This window comes from Falco biarmicus, chromosome 7 (assembly GCF_023638135.1).
Source record: "Falco biarmicus isolate bFalBia1 chromosome 7, bFalBia1.pri, whole genome shotgun sequence".
Taxonomy (NCBI): domain Eukaryota; kingdom Metazoa; phylum Chordata; class Aves; order Falconiformes; family Falconidae; genus Falco; species Falco biarmicus.
Genome location: NC_079294.1, coordinates 56,755,475 through 56,768,427, shown reverse-complemented (window position 1 = coordinate 56,768,427; position 12,953 = coordinate 56,755,475). Strand labels below are relative to the sequence as shown.

The window sequence follows — 12,953 nt, the reverse complement described above, 5'->3', positions numbered from 1 at the left end:
ACATGCCTTCTGATGCTTCAGTGTGATGTAGCCGCAAGGGTGGGCTGTGGTTTTACTCATACTGTCCCAGGCAGACATACAGCTCCAGGAACTGTAAGAAAAGGCTATATTTGAATTACAGTAACAACACTCCTTTGCGTTAAAATACTTACAGAAATTCGTAAGGAGCCAAGGACAGCACACCACTCTGACAGGAAGATACACAATGTTACAGCAAAGCAACCCGACCTTTAAATAAATGTTTATGGTGCAATACAAGACCGACAGTATCCACTAATGTTCACATTGTTCCAAGTAACTTCTTTCAAATGATCCCACACTCAAAATACAACTATTGCACCACTCAAAGCACTACAAATTGATTTAGAAGCTACTTTATTTAACTGATTAAAACGGTAGTCTACCTAGATGTCTGTGATATTTTGTACAGCTTTTATTGTTATTGCACAAAACACAAAATTCTTCCTTCATGTATTCTGACTATATCTCTGCGATTATCACCATGAATATTTCACTGTACATAGTAAACACCAAGAACACTAAATAGCAAGAATGATTTCTTTATATTTACAGATTTTTCTGTGAAACTAAACAAGCAGTACTAACACTGTGTAATAAAAAAAATCCAATTAATTGTTCCTTAACGTAATATTTAAATTAACTAAATTAATTAAAATCCTTTAAATATTTCAAAGCTTTAGTACTCAATGTTAATAACTATGTCTAATAGACTAGCTAGAAAACTAGCATTATTTACTGAGAAATTTCTGAGGACAGTCATCATTGTGGTGAGGTGAATGTTGTTTCTCCAGTTGTTTTGACAGGGTCCAGGACAAAATAAAGTTGTTGCATTCTGACTACAGCAAGAAGGCTGAAAAAAGCAAAAAGGGGGACCACTTCTACTTCTAAGGATCTTGCAACTGAAATTAAATAAATAAAGATGAAATATAAGGAAATAAGCTTGGTTTATCAGTACCAGCAGACCACAGCAGCTGCATTCACTCCTATTCAGTGTCTGGACTGGAGGAGGGAAACCAGCAAGAAAGAAAGGGAGAAAGATGGTGTGCACACGTGTGAATACTTTGTGTGTATTCTGAAATGCACTGCACCAGAGATGGAGCCAAACCAGGAGATGACTCCTGTTTTTAAGGGAACAAGCTTGTAATTCAATTTTGAATTTTGTATCTGACTTTTCTCTTATAATGACTGATATGAAAATCCAGACTTGTCACTGCAGAGAACAAAACTGAAATCTGTCTTCAAGAAGAGTACCCGAGTCCTTCCCCTGGCTGAAGAGCTGTCTACTGTGCCTGCACTGCAATGCAAGCATTCAGTGAGCCAAGGCAGCATGCCTACAAAAAGACAATGTGGGTTTGTAATAGCAATTCTCTTTAGATTTATCTCAGTTCCCCAATTTCAATGTAGCTATTTATACTGATTTTTTTTAAAAAACACCTGTGGAAGGACCTTCCCTTAGCTCCTACTACAGTCTTTTGGAGAAACTGTTATAAAAGACTTCTTTTATGAAAGGCATAAAGGTATAAGAAGTATAGAAGGGTGAAAGCTACTGTAAAATGGATCCAGTATATCAAGGCAATGAACAGAACTACCTTGGGAAAAAAATAATCTTGTTATAGGAAGCGAAGGCAAGGAAAATGGTAAAGTAATAACATTTATCACATGGCAGTTTTCCCCTCTGACTGGTGCTGACAGGGCACCAATACAAACTTGTCAGATAAATGTTTTTCTTGTCAGATTTGGGCTAAAAAACTGTACAGTTAGCTTTGTGTCCAGCTGATGATATAAAGTCATCATTGTAGGACTGTAACAAAGGGAGAAAAGTAAGAAAAGAGAGAAGGAAATCATAAGCTGAAATTACGCAAAATTACTCCTACTTTTTTAAGTCTTGACTCAAGAACAAGTTTTTAACAGTCTAATTCACTGCAAGCTGCCATACTATCCACCAGCTGGAGAAACGAACCATGAAAGTCTGCCTGTCTTTGTGCAGTCTCTGAGGAAATACCAATGAACTGGTTTTATTAAACCCTTGTGAGAAAGCCAAGTTTGAAGCTGCTGGGGACTTGTATGGTTTCCAAGGCATGTGCAGAGGGGGTGAAAGGAAATGTCACTTGAAAGAGATACTTGGTATCGAGCATCAGCTGTGGAACATCCTCACGATTGTTTAGCATAGCCTGAAATTATAACAGAAAGGGTAAGAAAACACTGTAATAAGAATCAAAACAAAACAAGTACATTGTTTCCTTCCCATTGCAAATCTTGCTTTCACATGACCTTCAGGAGACTTGTTTTGTTCAGTTCCAAATATCTAGAAGCTGAGCAACTTAGTGACAATATGCTGTAAAGGTCAAGTGTAACTACGCATAGTACCAAGAACCGTGTGATTGAGGTATCCTGTAACTTAAATATGAGAAATAATAATTGTAGATCTTACCTGGACTTTACGAACAAATGATGGAGTCACTCTTTTCTCAAAATCATCTATTGGAGTGTATGAGTTGAGGATCTTCACTATCTGTTCAAATTACAAAAAAATATTTTATTATGCCACAAAAAGTGAGAAGACAAAAAGCAGAAAGCATCAACATGACAAGTTTATTCATACATAATTAAAGTTTCAGTAAAGAATTTTACAATAAAGACAGAATTCTGATTGGTCACCTAATGAACTGTAAGTGATGATTGCTATAACTCATTGCCAGAGGTATCAGCAGGATGAAGAAAAAGCTGAACTGATTAAGGGAAACAACAAAGAAAGCCTGTGACAAAGTAAAGAAAATACATTGTGGAATAAAAACATGGGATAGAACAAAGCAGGGAAATATTGTTAAAAATGCAACAATCAGGAATAAGGAGTTTAAAATTTGATTTAACAACTGGTGATGTGGAATGCTGAAAAATTCATTTTTATCAAATGAAAGGCAAATAGGTCTTTGCAACAAATTATTATAGATAGCTACAATTTTGCAATTGGTGCTGCCAGAAAAAAACAGGTAATTCAGTACCTGCACAGTAGAAAGAGATGTGCAGTGTTCACATATCTCCTTGGCATCATCATCAGTGATCTTTTTGACCTGAAGGAGCCAGGCTGCTTGAGATAGAGGCTCCAAAGTTTCTTTGGCATTGCTGCTTTGAAGATTCTTGTCCTTAAGCCATTCTTCCAAGTAGCTGATATTACACCTGGGTTAAACCATGAACAGATGACAGAAATGTTAGGTTCACCCTAACAAACAAGTTACCTTAAAGACTTCTAAAGAAGGAATGACCCTCTAGTGCCATGTTCAAATTCATACATTTTAAGTTAAAAAACATACCTGTAGATCATAACAATCAAGCAAGTAATAGCTTATCTGCAAGTTTAATCTCTTGTATGTTTAAATTATTTTTATTTTTTTATTTCTTAAAGCTTGGATAGTAGAAAGCAAGTTATAAGTTTAGCTCTTTACAGGAAATTTCTAATATATACCGGCATTGTCTTCTACACTACAGCACTATATGTCTTTAAAAATACTCATTTACAGCTGAGCTTGTACAGGAAATGAGAACAATCTTTTCACTTTACAAAGCAGGGCTGGGCTTACAACTGATGACCTAAAGGTTAAAGCAGCTTTCTTCTAGCAATGCTCCCAGACAGGTCAAGGTTTTACTGATCTTCTTTCACCTTATTCTGCAGCCTGTCTAATGGAGAATAAATGAACTGCATCTTCTGCAAAACACGAGCATGTTCTCTGGATGCTTGTAACAAGACAGATGAGGCCTGATCTGTACCCTCAAAGGCTCTGTCTCAATGCCTTTCTCATCACAGAGTATGAAAAATGCAAGTCAGCTTTTGTTTGTCTGCCAGCCAGGGGACACTGCACCTGTTTACTACAGCAAGAAAGAATTAAAAATACTATTTGTCACATCATGAGCGAAATAGCATGGAAAGTATTCTAAACATGCCTGACTTTAAGCTCCAGGCTGTAATTTTCTCTTTTCCTCCATTAGTGTTTCCATGGAAAGAAAAATTTGCAATGTTACGTTGAGAAAGCTCAGCCCAAAACGCAAACATCTACTTTTTCAGAAAGTGTAAAAACCAACTGGCTACTTCCAGCACAATGGTTACAGAATATGCAGTGACTTAGAGAGAAACGATGTTACATAAAAGTGTGAAAAATTCATTCTCAAGCTGGTTGAAATTTTACTGGCTTTACCTTATCTGCATTCCTTTTCTACATGAGCACATGTCCTTGCGGAGGAAGAGACTATTGAGGGTGGTAGCTCCAATCAGAAAGAAAAGCTGCTTCACTGCCTGCTTTAGAAGCTCAGAGTCCAAGCCATTCTGGCACATGGTACTATAAAAATAGCTGAGCTGTTGCAGAATAGAGGTCATTGTGTAGGTATCCGTGTCATCTATACTAGAAGAACGTTTACGGAATCCTGTAGGTTTCAAGCCAGAAATTCCTTGAAGACTTTCATATTCCAGCATGCCTGGTACTGAAATACAATAGAAAATAACTGATTAGACCAAAACTCTTCAGACTCCTTTCAGTTATGTAACCTTATTTATTGAACAAAACCTACTTTCAGCATATTTTAAAAGTTAAATGATACAAGAAAAATAAGATACTGACAATGGCTTCTGGAGCACACAAATTTTAAAAAGCCTTTTGTTCCTGTAGAATGCTGATTTGTTTTCAAATCATTATGCCACACCAAGAAATGTCACGAGGAAAAAGTCTTTCCAAACCCTCTGGTGATGTATCATTCAGTGGAATTTATATGTGCAGAAACACACGTGCAGGTACACATGTATAAATCAACAGGAGAAAGAAATCTGTCCCATCCTTTGCCTCCACATATAAGCTTATTTGTATACTTCACAAGGTACATTTAAGTCTGTTTGGATTGCTGCTGCCTTACCAATCATTGGCTGGATGTTGTTCTCCATTACAATAATGAACTGGTGATAGATACGAATGGCCAAATCACTAAGAATTTGTCTGTATTCTGAGAGATCAAAATGCTTCAAACAGTTCTTATTCTGATGTGGAGTGTTATACTTCATAAATTCCTACAAGTAAGTTGTAAATATAATTATTAGAAATCACATAACATAATAAATATAAATTGTTTACTACAACGTAATGTACGTCATTCCATCTCTGGCTGGACAGAGTCTTAGAATAAGTCAAAGCTACAGCTAACTTCAGTGGATGCTTCCAGTTTGGGGGTTTCCTGTACTTGATTTTCCAGTTTATGTTGATGTTTACTCTGTTCCTAAAGCCTGCTAAAGCCAAAGGAAAAACATACATACATTTCAATGAACTCTGGAGCAATTCCTAGATCACAAACAGAAAGCGAACTCCCCCCACCCCACCCCACCTTCCCCTCAAAAAAACCAACAAAAAACCCCCAAACCACAATTGTTTATGTTGGCAAACAAAAAACCCACAACATTTTATTGCTGCAAAGGGATCTTTGTTTTGGACTTTCTGACTTCAGAAGTCTAGACTGAATCCTAACCTGCGTGAAGTTTTGAATGTTCGTTAGAACTACAGATTAAAACTGCATTCTGGATTCAGACTTTTCCTTAATCTTGCAACTAAATTATAAAAGACTGTTATTAAGTTAAAATGTTCTGTTCTCCACAGCTCTTCAGATGTTATCTATAGGCCCACAAGAGGGAGTATTGCTGTTTACACAGTACACAGTGCCTGTGAGTCCAAGGCTTCATGGTACCTCCTTGCTTTAATCCTGAAACTATTCTTATGTGTCTATGCGATTTCAGTTCAGTCTACCTAAGTCTATAAAACCAGCAAAAAAATACAGTAAGAGTTTCAATTGAAAAGAATTAAGAAGAATTTTGAATCTCAGGATAAAACTTAGCTTAAACAAGCAAATGAAATAAGGAAAAATCTGACCATTTTACTGTTTTGCTCCTTTCCCGAGGTTTTCTTCTGTAACCTTATTGTGGTAGCAGTGGGTGTTTGAACGGTCACAATTATAAAACATATATGCAGCTGGATATGTGAAGTCCAGTTCACATAAAACTCATGTGGAAGAGTTCAAATTAAGTAGTAGTTTCCATGTCGTGTCTTTAACCTACTTTAGCACTTTAATTTTACCTCAATTTTACTTGATCCATTAGTTCTACACTGTCTTATTATTTGTGTAAGACATATAACACCACTGCAGAGCAATGTGAATATGTAAATATCTGGAAGTAACAGTGGCGAGTTGGTGCATAATTACTGATTATCACTATTTTAAATTCAAATTAAAGTCTGTCAAAGGTAAAGTAATGAAATTATTTGATTAAATCAATCCTACCTCTTCCCCACTGTACTGCTTCAAACAGTTAAGAAAATAATATGTATTGGAAAGCCAAAAGGACAACATCTCAAAGTCTTCTGAATGTTCCTGAAAATGGTAAGTAAAGCAATCTTATAATGGTATTGTCTCATGAAGTTAATTTAATAACTACAGACCATTACAGAATTGGTGTAACAGAGCCTATGTCCAGCGGAAGGAGCATACAACATCTATAACATGCTAGCTCAACAAATCATGCTGTGTTTTCAGGCTAACATACACAGAGCAAAGATTTCTTTTTTATTTGGCAAACACTGTTTACGTCTTCTCATATGACAGACCAGCTAAATAAATTAGCCTGAACCAAACAGTTTTACACATTTCTACATATGGTGTTGTAGTGTACTGGAGTGTACTTCCTGCAAAAAAAGTATGAACACCACCTGTATACACCAACAAAACTGAACTACATATAAACACAATTCTAACGTTGTCCAAGTATGTTTTATTTTTGTTAACTAAGTAAACATAAGCTTTTCCAATGAATAAACTGTGGTATAAATTTGTTTGTGAACACACTACAGGCATTCTTTATACAACAAATTCAACTGCATAAACCATAGTCCATTCCTGCCTGTGCTACAAAGCATGCTTGGTGTTTTATTGCATTATAAATCCATAATAAAGCATTCACATAGCTGAATTTGTTATGTAGATGAGACAACACGCTAACAATTCTTGTTTATAACTTGATTTTGTAAACTGGCTGGCAACATAACTTTAATCATTTGGGTACTAATGCTGCACTACCAAATGACATGTCAGTAAAAACACTACACTAGTAGAACATCAGTGTAAAAACCTCTTAAAATTCTGATACCTGCCTGCCGCCAGACATACTAACCTTCATTTCTGTCCCTCCCACTTTTACCAGTGCTGAAAGCAAAGGTGCACTTCACCTAATTAGCTACTTGTTGTAAAATGTAAAATCCTTTAAGTGATTTTGTCAAGCTCTTTAGATAAAAATAATTCATGTTAATGCGTTCTGTTGAGCACAGTAGAGGCTTACCCGGAGGCTTTACAGGGATACTACTACAAACTTCAAAAAGAGTGTCACTAGTGATTATTATTCTATTACAGGAATACTAGCAAATGAAAGTCTCAGCATTCCCCAGCTATTATGCATACATCTTGTATACCTTACATTAAAAATCAAAAAGCACAGTATAGTACGGCCAAACTTCATTCCTACCTTAACAACTTGTTTGATACCATCAATGGTTACATTCATGAAAGATTTCAGCATGTCAGCATCATTCAGATAATCTGCATACCTCACACACATGAATAGGATGTGAGCTGGAAGGCCAGGTATCATGTTAACTACAACTCCACGTGGCTTTAAATCTGCATGAAGGAGAGTCATCAGGTTTATATAAAGATTCAATGATTCAATGCACCACTCTGAAAAAGTCAAGCACTACGGGGTTCGTTTCTTCAGTGACCAGTCACTTGATAATTAATTTACGATGAATTGCTTGTTTCTGAAAAATTCTGTAACAGTATTGTTCATCTAAGGGTATGAATTAAGTTTTCCAGAGAGGTAGAAGAGTATTGTAGCAAATTCTAAGGCCCAGCACAGTCTATGCCACGCAAGACAACTTCAAAAAGCAACCTGCATTTAACTACTCGTGGGAGGCCCCACCAAATTCTGGCATTGCTTAATGACACACCTTTGTTAACAAAGATATAAACATTCACAAGGCTGAAGCAGGTGAGAAGAAAAGGAAGATGTTTCCAAGCAGTATTTAATAATGCTACTAATATACATGGAAAATTTGTCGAATTTACTATTATTTGTAAGCTAATGAAAAAAGCTGATTTGGCAGTAAGATTGATATTGTAAAGAGGACAAAATTCCTCTACAAGAGAGACATGAAAGTACAGTTCCTTTCAGTGAAAGGAATGATACGGAAAGAACACACAGGAGATTAATCCATCACACATGAATATAAGTCCAGTGACTTACCGACTTACTACATGACCAAGAAGAAAGTAAATTCAAGTCCCTGGTGTGCTCTTGAGATTTAGAGCTTTATAAGTGAATAAAGAATAAGAAAGATAAGAAAGCCAGCATTATGTAGAGTCAGACAAATGATTTTTACACGGATAAAGCACTTCTGTATTTGAAATGTCTGTCAGCAGAAAAAGAGACTCCAAGTTGTATTGGTGGTACGAGAGTGGAAAAAAGGCAACTTTCGATGTAAATGAAATATGGTGCCTTGTAGATTTTGTTGTAGCGTTCTACACTGAGTATCGTTGATTACTAATAAATTTTGAGGTGTTACTACAATACCAAGGATCAGATTTTGAATAATCCTTTCTTCGTCCTCTCTTTTGTACTCCATCATTCCAATATACTCTTTGGACTCAGTGGGCACACGAGCTTCAGCTGTCAAATACAAAAGCACTGTTACTTGCAGGTAAATGGCTAAGCTCATGTTCACATTACAACAAACTATTGGAGAAAAGCAGTTTTCTCTGTAATAAACAGAGTATGGGCCCTGTTCACAACAATGTTCTTAAGCTTACGGCTCCAAGCATTGTAAGTTAAGTAACATTTGTATTATTCATGTCAATAGTTTCACTAGATTCAGTGGAATTACTTCATTAATAAGACACGCGAACAGCAACAATACATCTCTACATTAGTCACCTCTGCAATGTTTTTAAGAGTATTCTACAGTGATTCGATAGTGCTGTGTAAGAGCTTTATACAAACTAACTTCGTATCAGGAACCATCTGCCACTTGAAGGCTAATGGGAGGAATTACTCATCTGATGCAAAACTAACATTCTGTTGGCTCAGAGACAGTTTGTGTGAGGGTATGTATTAACTCCTGTTGACAGAACCTTATGCCTCTGGCTTAATCTTTATTGTAGTCTAGGTTCCATATGTGCCCATTATTTAGCTGGGGAAAAAAATACAGGAAAGGACTTCTATGTAATTTTTGTTGATGGTTCTCCTGGCACTCTTTTTCTGAGGTTTTAAATTTCTAACCCCACCCAAAACCCTACATTTTTTTTTTTTTACATACTTCTCTTCAAACACAACTGAACATTCAGAACCATGATAAAAGCCATAATCACATAACAGTATCTTACCTTTTTCAATAGTCTTGGTAAGAGTTTTGATCTGATCCTCCAATTTTTTAATTATTCTATCTTTCATGTCTAGTTTTTCTTCAAGATCCTGTAATAATCAACACCAGTGAGTTCAGAGCAACCACAATTAAAAAACATCTTCTACCAATACATGTTATTGCCACAAATAAAGAGCACCACTATGTGCTTTTACTTATATTTGGTGGAAGAAACATGAAACCTTCCTATCTTTTTTCTCCCCCAATGAATTGAGAAAACATCCTGTCCATACCACAAAATCATGATTTCTTTCTTTTCACCCTGCATTTCAGGTACAGTTTCTTAATGACAGTTTCATTTCCTCACCATGTTTTCCACAGTAAGTCGAGCTGTCTCTTGCTTTATCTTGCTTTGTACTTCATCCTGGATTTCATCTTGCATCAAACCGTTGCTCAGCCCCTCAATTTCTTGGGTTGCAAATTTCACTTTCTCTTTTTCTTTTATGTCTACTTCATTCTGGGCCTCAGTAGTTCTAAAAGTAGATGGATAAGCTTTGCTTTTATTCTTCTTTTGTTAAAGCATAGTTGTATCATACTTACTCATTTCTTATTAACTGTACACAAGGCTGTAAGGCAAAACTTATATTGAATGTGGTACTTAAAAGAGTTTAAATGACTTTGTTACCAAGCTTATAGCAACTACATTTCTTACATTAAAAAAATTAATATATTTACCGTCTTTGTGTTCTATCCCCTTCTAGCTCATAATGCAGCCGATTAGACATCTCTTCCATTTTTTCAGTAATAATTAGCAACAAAACCCAAAACAAAAGAAAAATAACAATATCAAATTTGCTTACTGTTCTGTACTAGTATTCTGTAAATCTCTTCTTACACTCATATTTTTGTTTCATCCAATGAAATTGAGTGACATGCCAAATAATGCATCAGAGAAATATCTGACTACTCCACACCACACAGAAGATTATATGGGATGAGCAATTTTGACATTACTAACTTCTTGCAGTTGGCAGTAAAACTACTTGCACATTTTAAATTGGTTGCCTAGGAAGACATTGCAGTTAGAGAGACTCAGAATCCTCAGCTAAATATCATTTCCTAAATCGAGAACTTTCAAACAAGCAAATTTAGCAAGAACTTTTCCCTCTGCCTCCCACTCTGAATTTTTTAATACTCTCTGAAGTTCACCTCATAGAGTGTGCCTTCAGTTTCAAAACATCTTTCCTTTTTATGACTGTTTACAAAGGGCATACTCCATTACACATATTCTTAGCAGAGCCTTACTGAATACATTTGCAGACATCCAAACCACAGAACTGAATGACCTCAGAAAGGTAAAAAAGCGAAAAAAGCACACATACTTGCATGCATATTATTCATTAATAACAGAGATATAAACTATACAACACATTTTTTCTTTGTGTTTCTTACATTTTACTAGCAAGAAAGTAAGTAATCAGGCAATGAAGTTATCATGTAATAATTGCTTCAGCTTTTAAAAATTCAGATATAGGGAATTCATCATCTTAGACAACCGAAAGACTAGGGATGATACTGGCACTTTACCTTTCAACTTTACAGTCTGCTCTTGAAGACGGTTTTCAAGATCTAATTTTTGATTTTCAAGTTCAGAAACTTGCTGTTTAAGATCTGGAATCACCTTTTAGAGAGAAAGAAAATTTCTGTATTTCAGCACCTTCCTTCTTTTCAAATGTCTGCAATAGTTCCCATGACACTGGACAACCTTCAGCTGCAACTAGCCAAACACAGGGGAGAGACTGGGGGGTAGTACTGCTCCCTGCTTGCCTGACTTGTTTAACTTTTCTGGAGGCATCTGCTGCTGGCCACTCTTAAAAATGAACGGTGAGCTAATGAAATGATTAGACTGGCCCAGTACTGGGTTCTTCTGTCTTAGTTTAAAGGAAATTACACTGTGGCTTTAAGTTCTCTAGCCCAATTAACACTGAAAAAAGAATCAATACGTTATAAAATATTTTTTAAAAAAACACACTATAAGTAACTTTTCCTTACATTTTCAATTTTCATAACTTTGTTTTGAAAATATTTCTTTAGTTCTTCACTCAGCAGAAAAATAATATAGTATATGCTATCTTCTGGAATAATACCACCTCTCTGTGTTAGATAGGTTTTACACAGTACTAGTAATTAAGACGCCTAAGCCTTGTCTGCAATTTGTTAGCAACTTGATATGCTTAGCTGCCCTCTGGTGGGGAGGGCCTCAGAACTGTGCAAATCCATAACCACCATAAATCCCCCAGACATCTAGTTTTTCCCTATCAGATTATAGAACTTGTCAACTTAAGAGACAGAAACAGCTCTGCAGAGGCTTCTGAGAAAAAGATGTTAATTATTGTCCTCTGACTACAGGGAAAGAATGAAGTAACTAAATTCTGAACTTGCATGCCTCAGTACAATGAAAATTGAAGCTGGCTGCTGTGGGTTGACCCTGTCTAGCCAGAGCCAAGCACCCGTAGAGATGCCCACTCCCCCTGTACCCCCACCCCATACCCCACCAGAACAGGGAAGAAACTAGCAAAATCAGAAGTGAGAAAACATCCAGGTCAAGATAAAACCAGGCACCCCCTTTCTTCTTGCTATACTTGAGTTTTTATAGCTGAGCATGACATTAAATGGCAGGGGATATCCTTCTGGTTGGCTCGGGTCAGCTGTCTGGGCTGCATGCCCTCCCAACTACTTGTCCACCCCCAGCTTAACTGGCTGAGGTGGGACAGAGTAGGAAAAAGAGAAAGCCTTGGCACCGTGCAAGCTCTGTTCAGCCACAGCCAAAACACTGTCATGCTATCAATACTGGTTTACCCACAAATGCAAAATGCAGCATGAGACTGCTACAACAGACCCAGTACACTGTCATAGTACTGACTCATAGAAAGCTACAGTATCACAAAATCACTTTTCATTAAGTCTGAAATATCCAAAGTGTTCCATCAGAAAAATATATGGCCTGACCAAAAAATGGCTACTTTTTAAAATTATCAGATGAGAAGTTTAAGTCAGGTAGGTATTAAAAAAGGTATGGTGAGCTAATTTTCTGGTCACTGCTAAACCATTGATTCATTTTTTAGTTAAAATTCCATGTAAATAAAAAACCTAAGTAAATACTTTTTTCTTCATCACTTCCAGTATAAATCTGCTTATTATGTAGAAATTATCACACCGCTCAAAAGCTCCTCACAGTGTTGAGAAACTGCAACAAGAACAACCAAAATATTTGCATGAGCTCAGCAATGGACATCCTGACAACATTCTGAAGTCCAAAACATCTTTTATAAAATCTGAATATTCAGCCACATAAGCATATGAGGGTTCAAACACATTCTAAAGACTCTCACTGTCTCCCCAGCTATCGGCAATAGAAGGCAAGGCTTGTGTCTGCACTACACACCAAGTCAGGCTTTGTAAAATGGTTGCCATTCTGTGATTAGAGTCAAATCTCAA

At 36.5% G+C, this 12,953-nt stretch overlaps 1 protein-coding gene across 2 annotated transcripts in view; it reads right to left on the bottom strand.

Annotated features, from left to right (window-relative positions):
- Positions 1-360: 360 nt before the first annotated feature.
- MYO5C (myosin VC) overlaps positions 361-12,953 on the bottom strand; it is a 37,567-nt gene continuing 24,974 nt past the window's right edge. For both annotated transcript variants that reach the window (XM_056345898.1, XM_056345899.1), the window contains 12 exons: positions 11,043-11,136; positions 10,191-10,242; positions 9,823-9,988; positions 9,478-9,565; positions 8,669-8,764; positions 7,565-7,719; positions 6,331-6,420; positions 4,921-5,071; positions 4,212-4,494; positions 3,024-3,198; positions 2,453-2,533; positions 361-2,192 (listed from right to left, as the gene is read on the bottom strand). In XM_056345898.1, the coding sequence (XP_056201873.1) occupies positions 2,040-2,192; positions 2,453-2,533; positions 3,024-3,198; positions 4,212-4,494; positions 4,921-5,071; positions 6,331-6,420; positions 7,565-7,719; positions 8,669-8,764; positions 9,478-9,565; positions 9,823-9,988; positions 10,191-10,242; positions 11,043-11,136 (1,584 nt within the window). In that variant the 3' untranslated portion in view covers positions 361-2,039. The remainder of the gene's footprint in view (positions 2,193-2,452; positions 2,534-3,023; positions 3,199-4,211; positions 4,495-4,920; positions 5,072-6,330; positions 6,421-7,564; positions 7,720-8,668; positions 8,765-9,477; positions 9,566-9,822; positions 9,989-10,190; positions 10,243-11,042; positions 11,137-12,953) is intronic.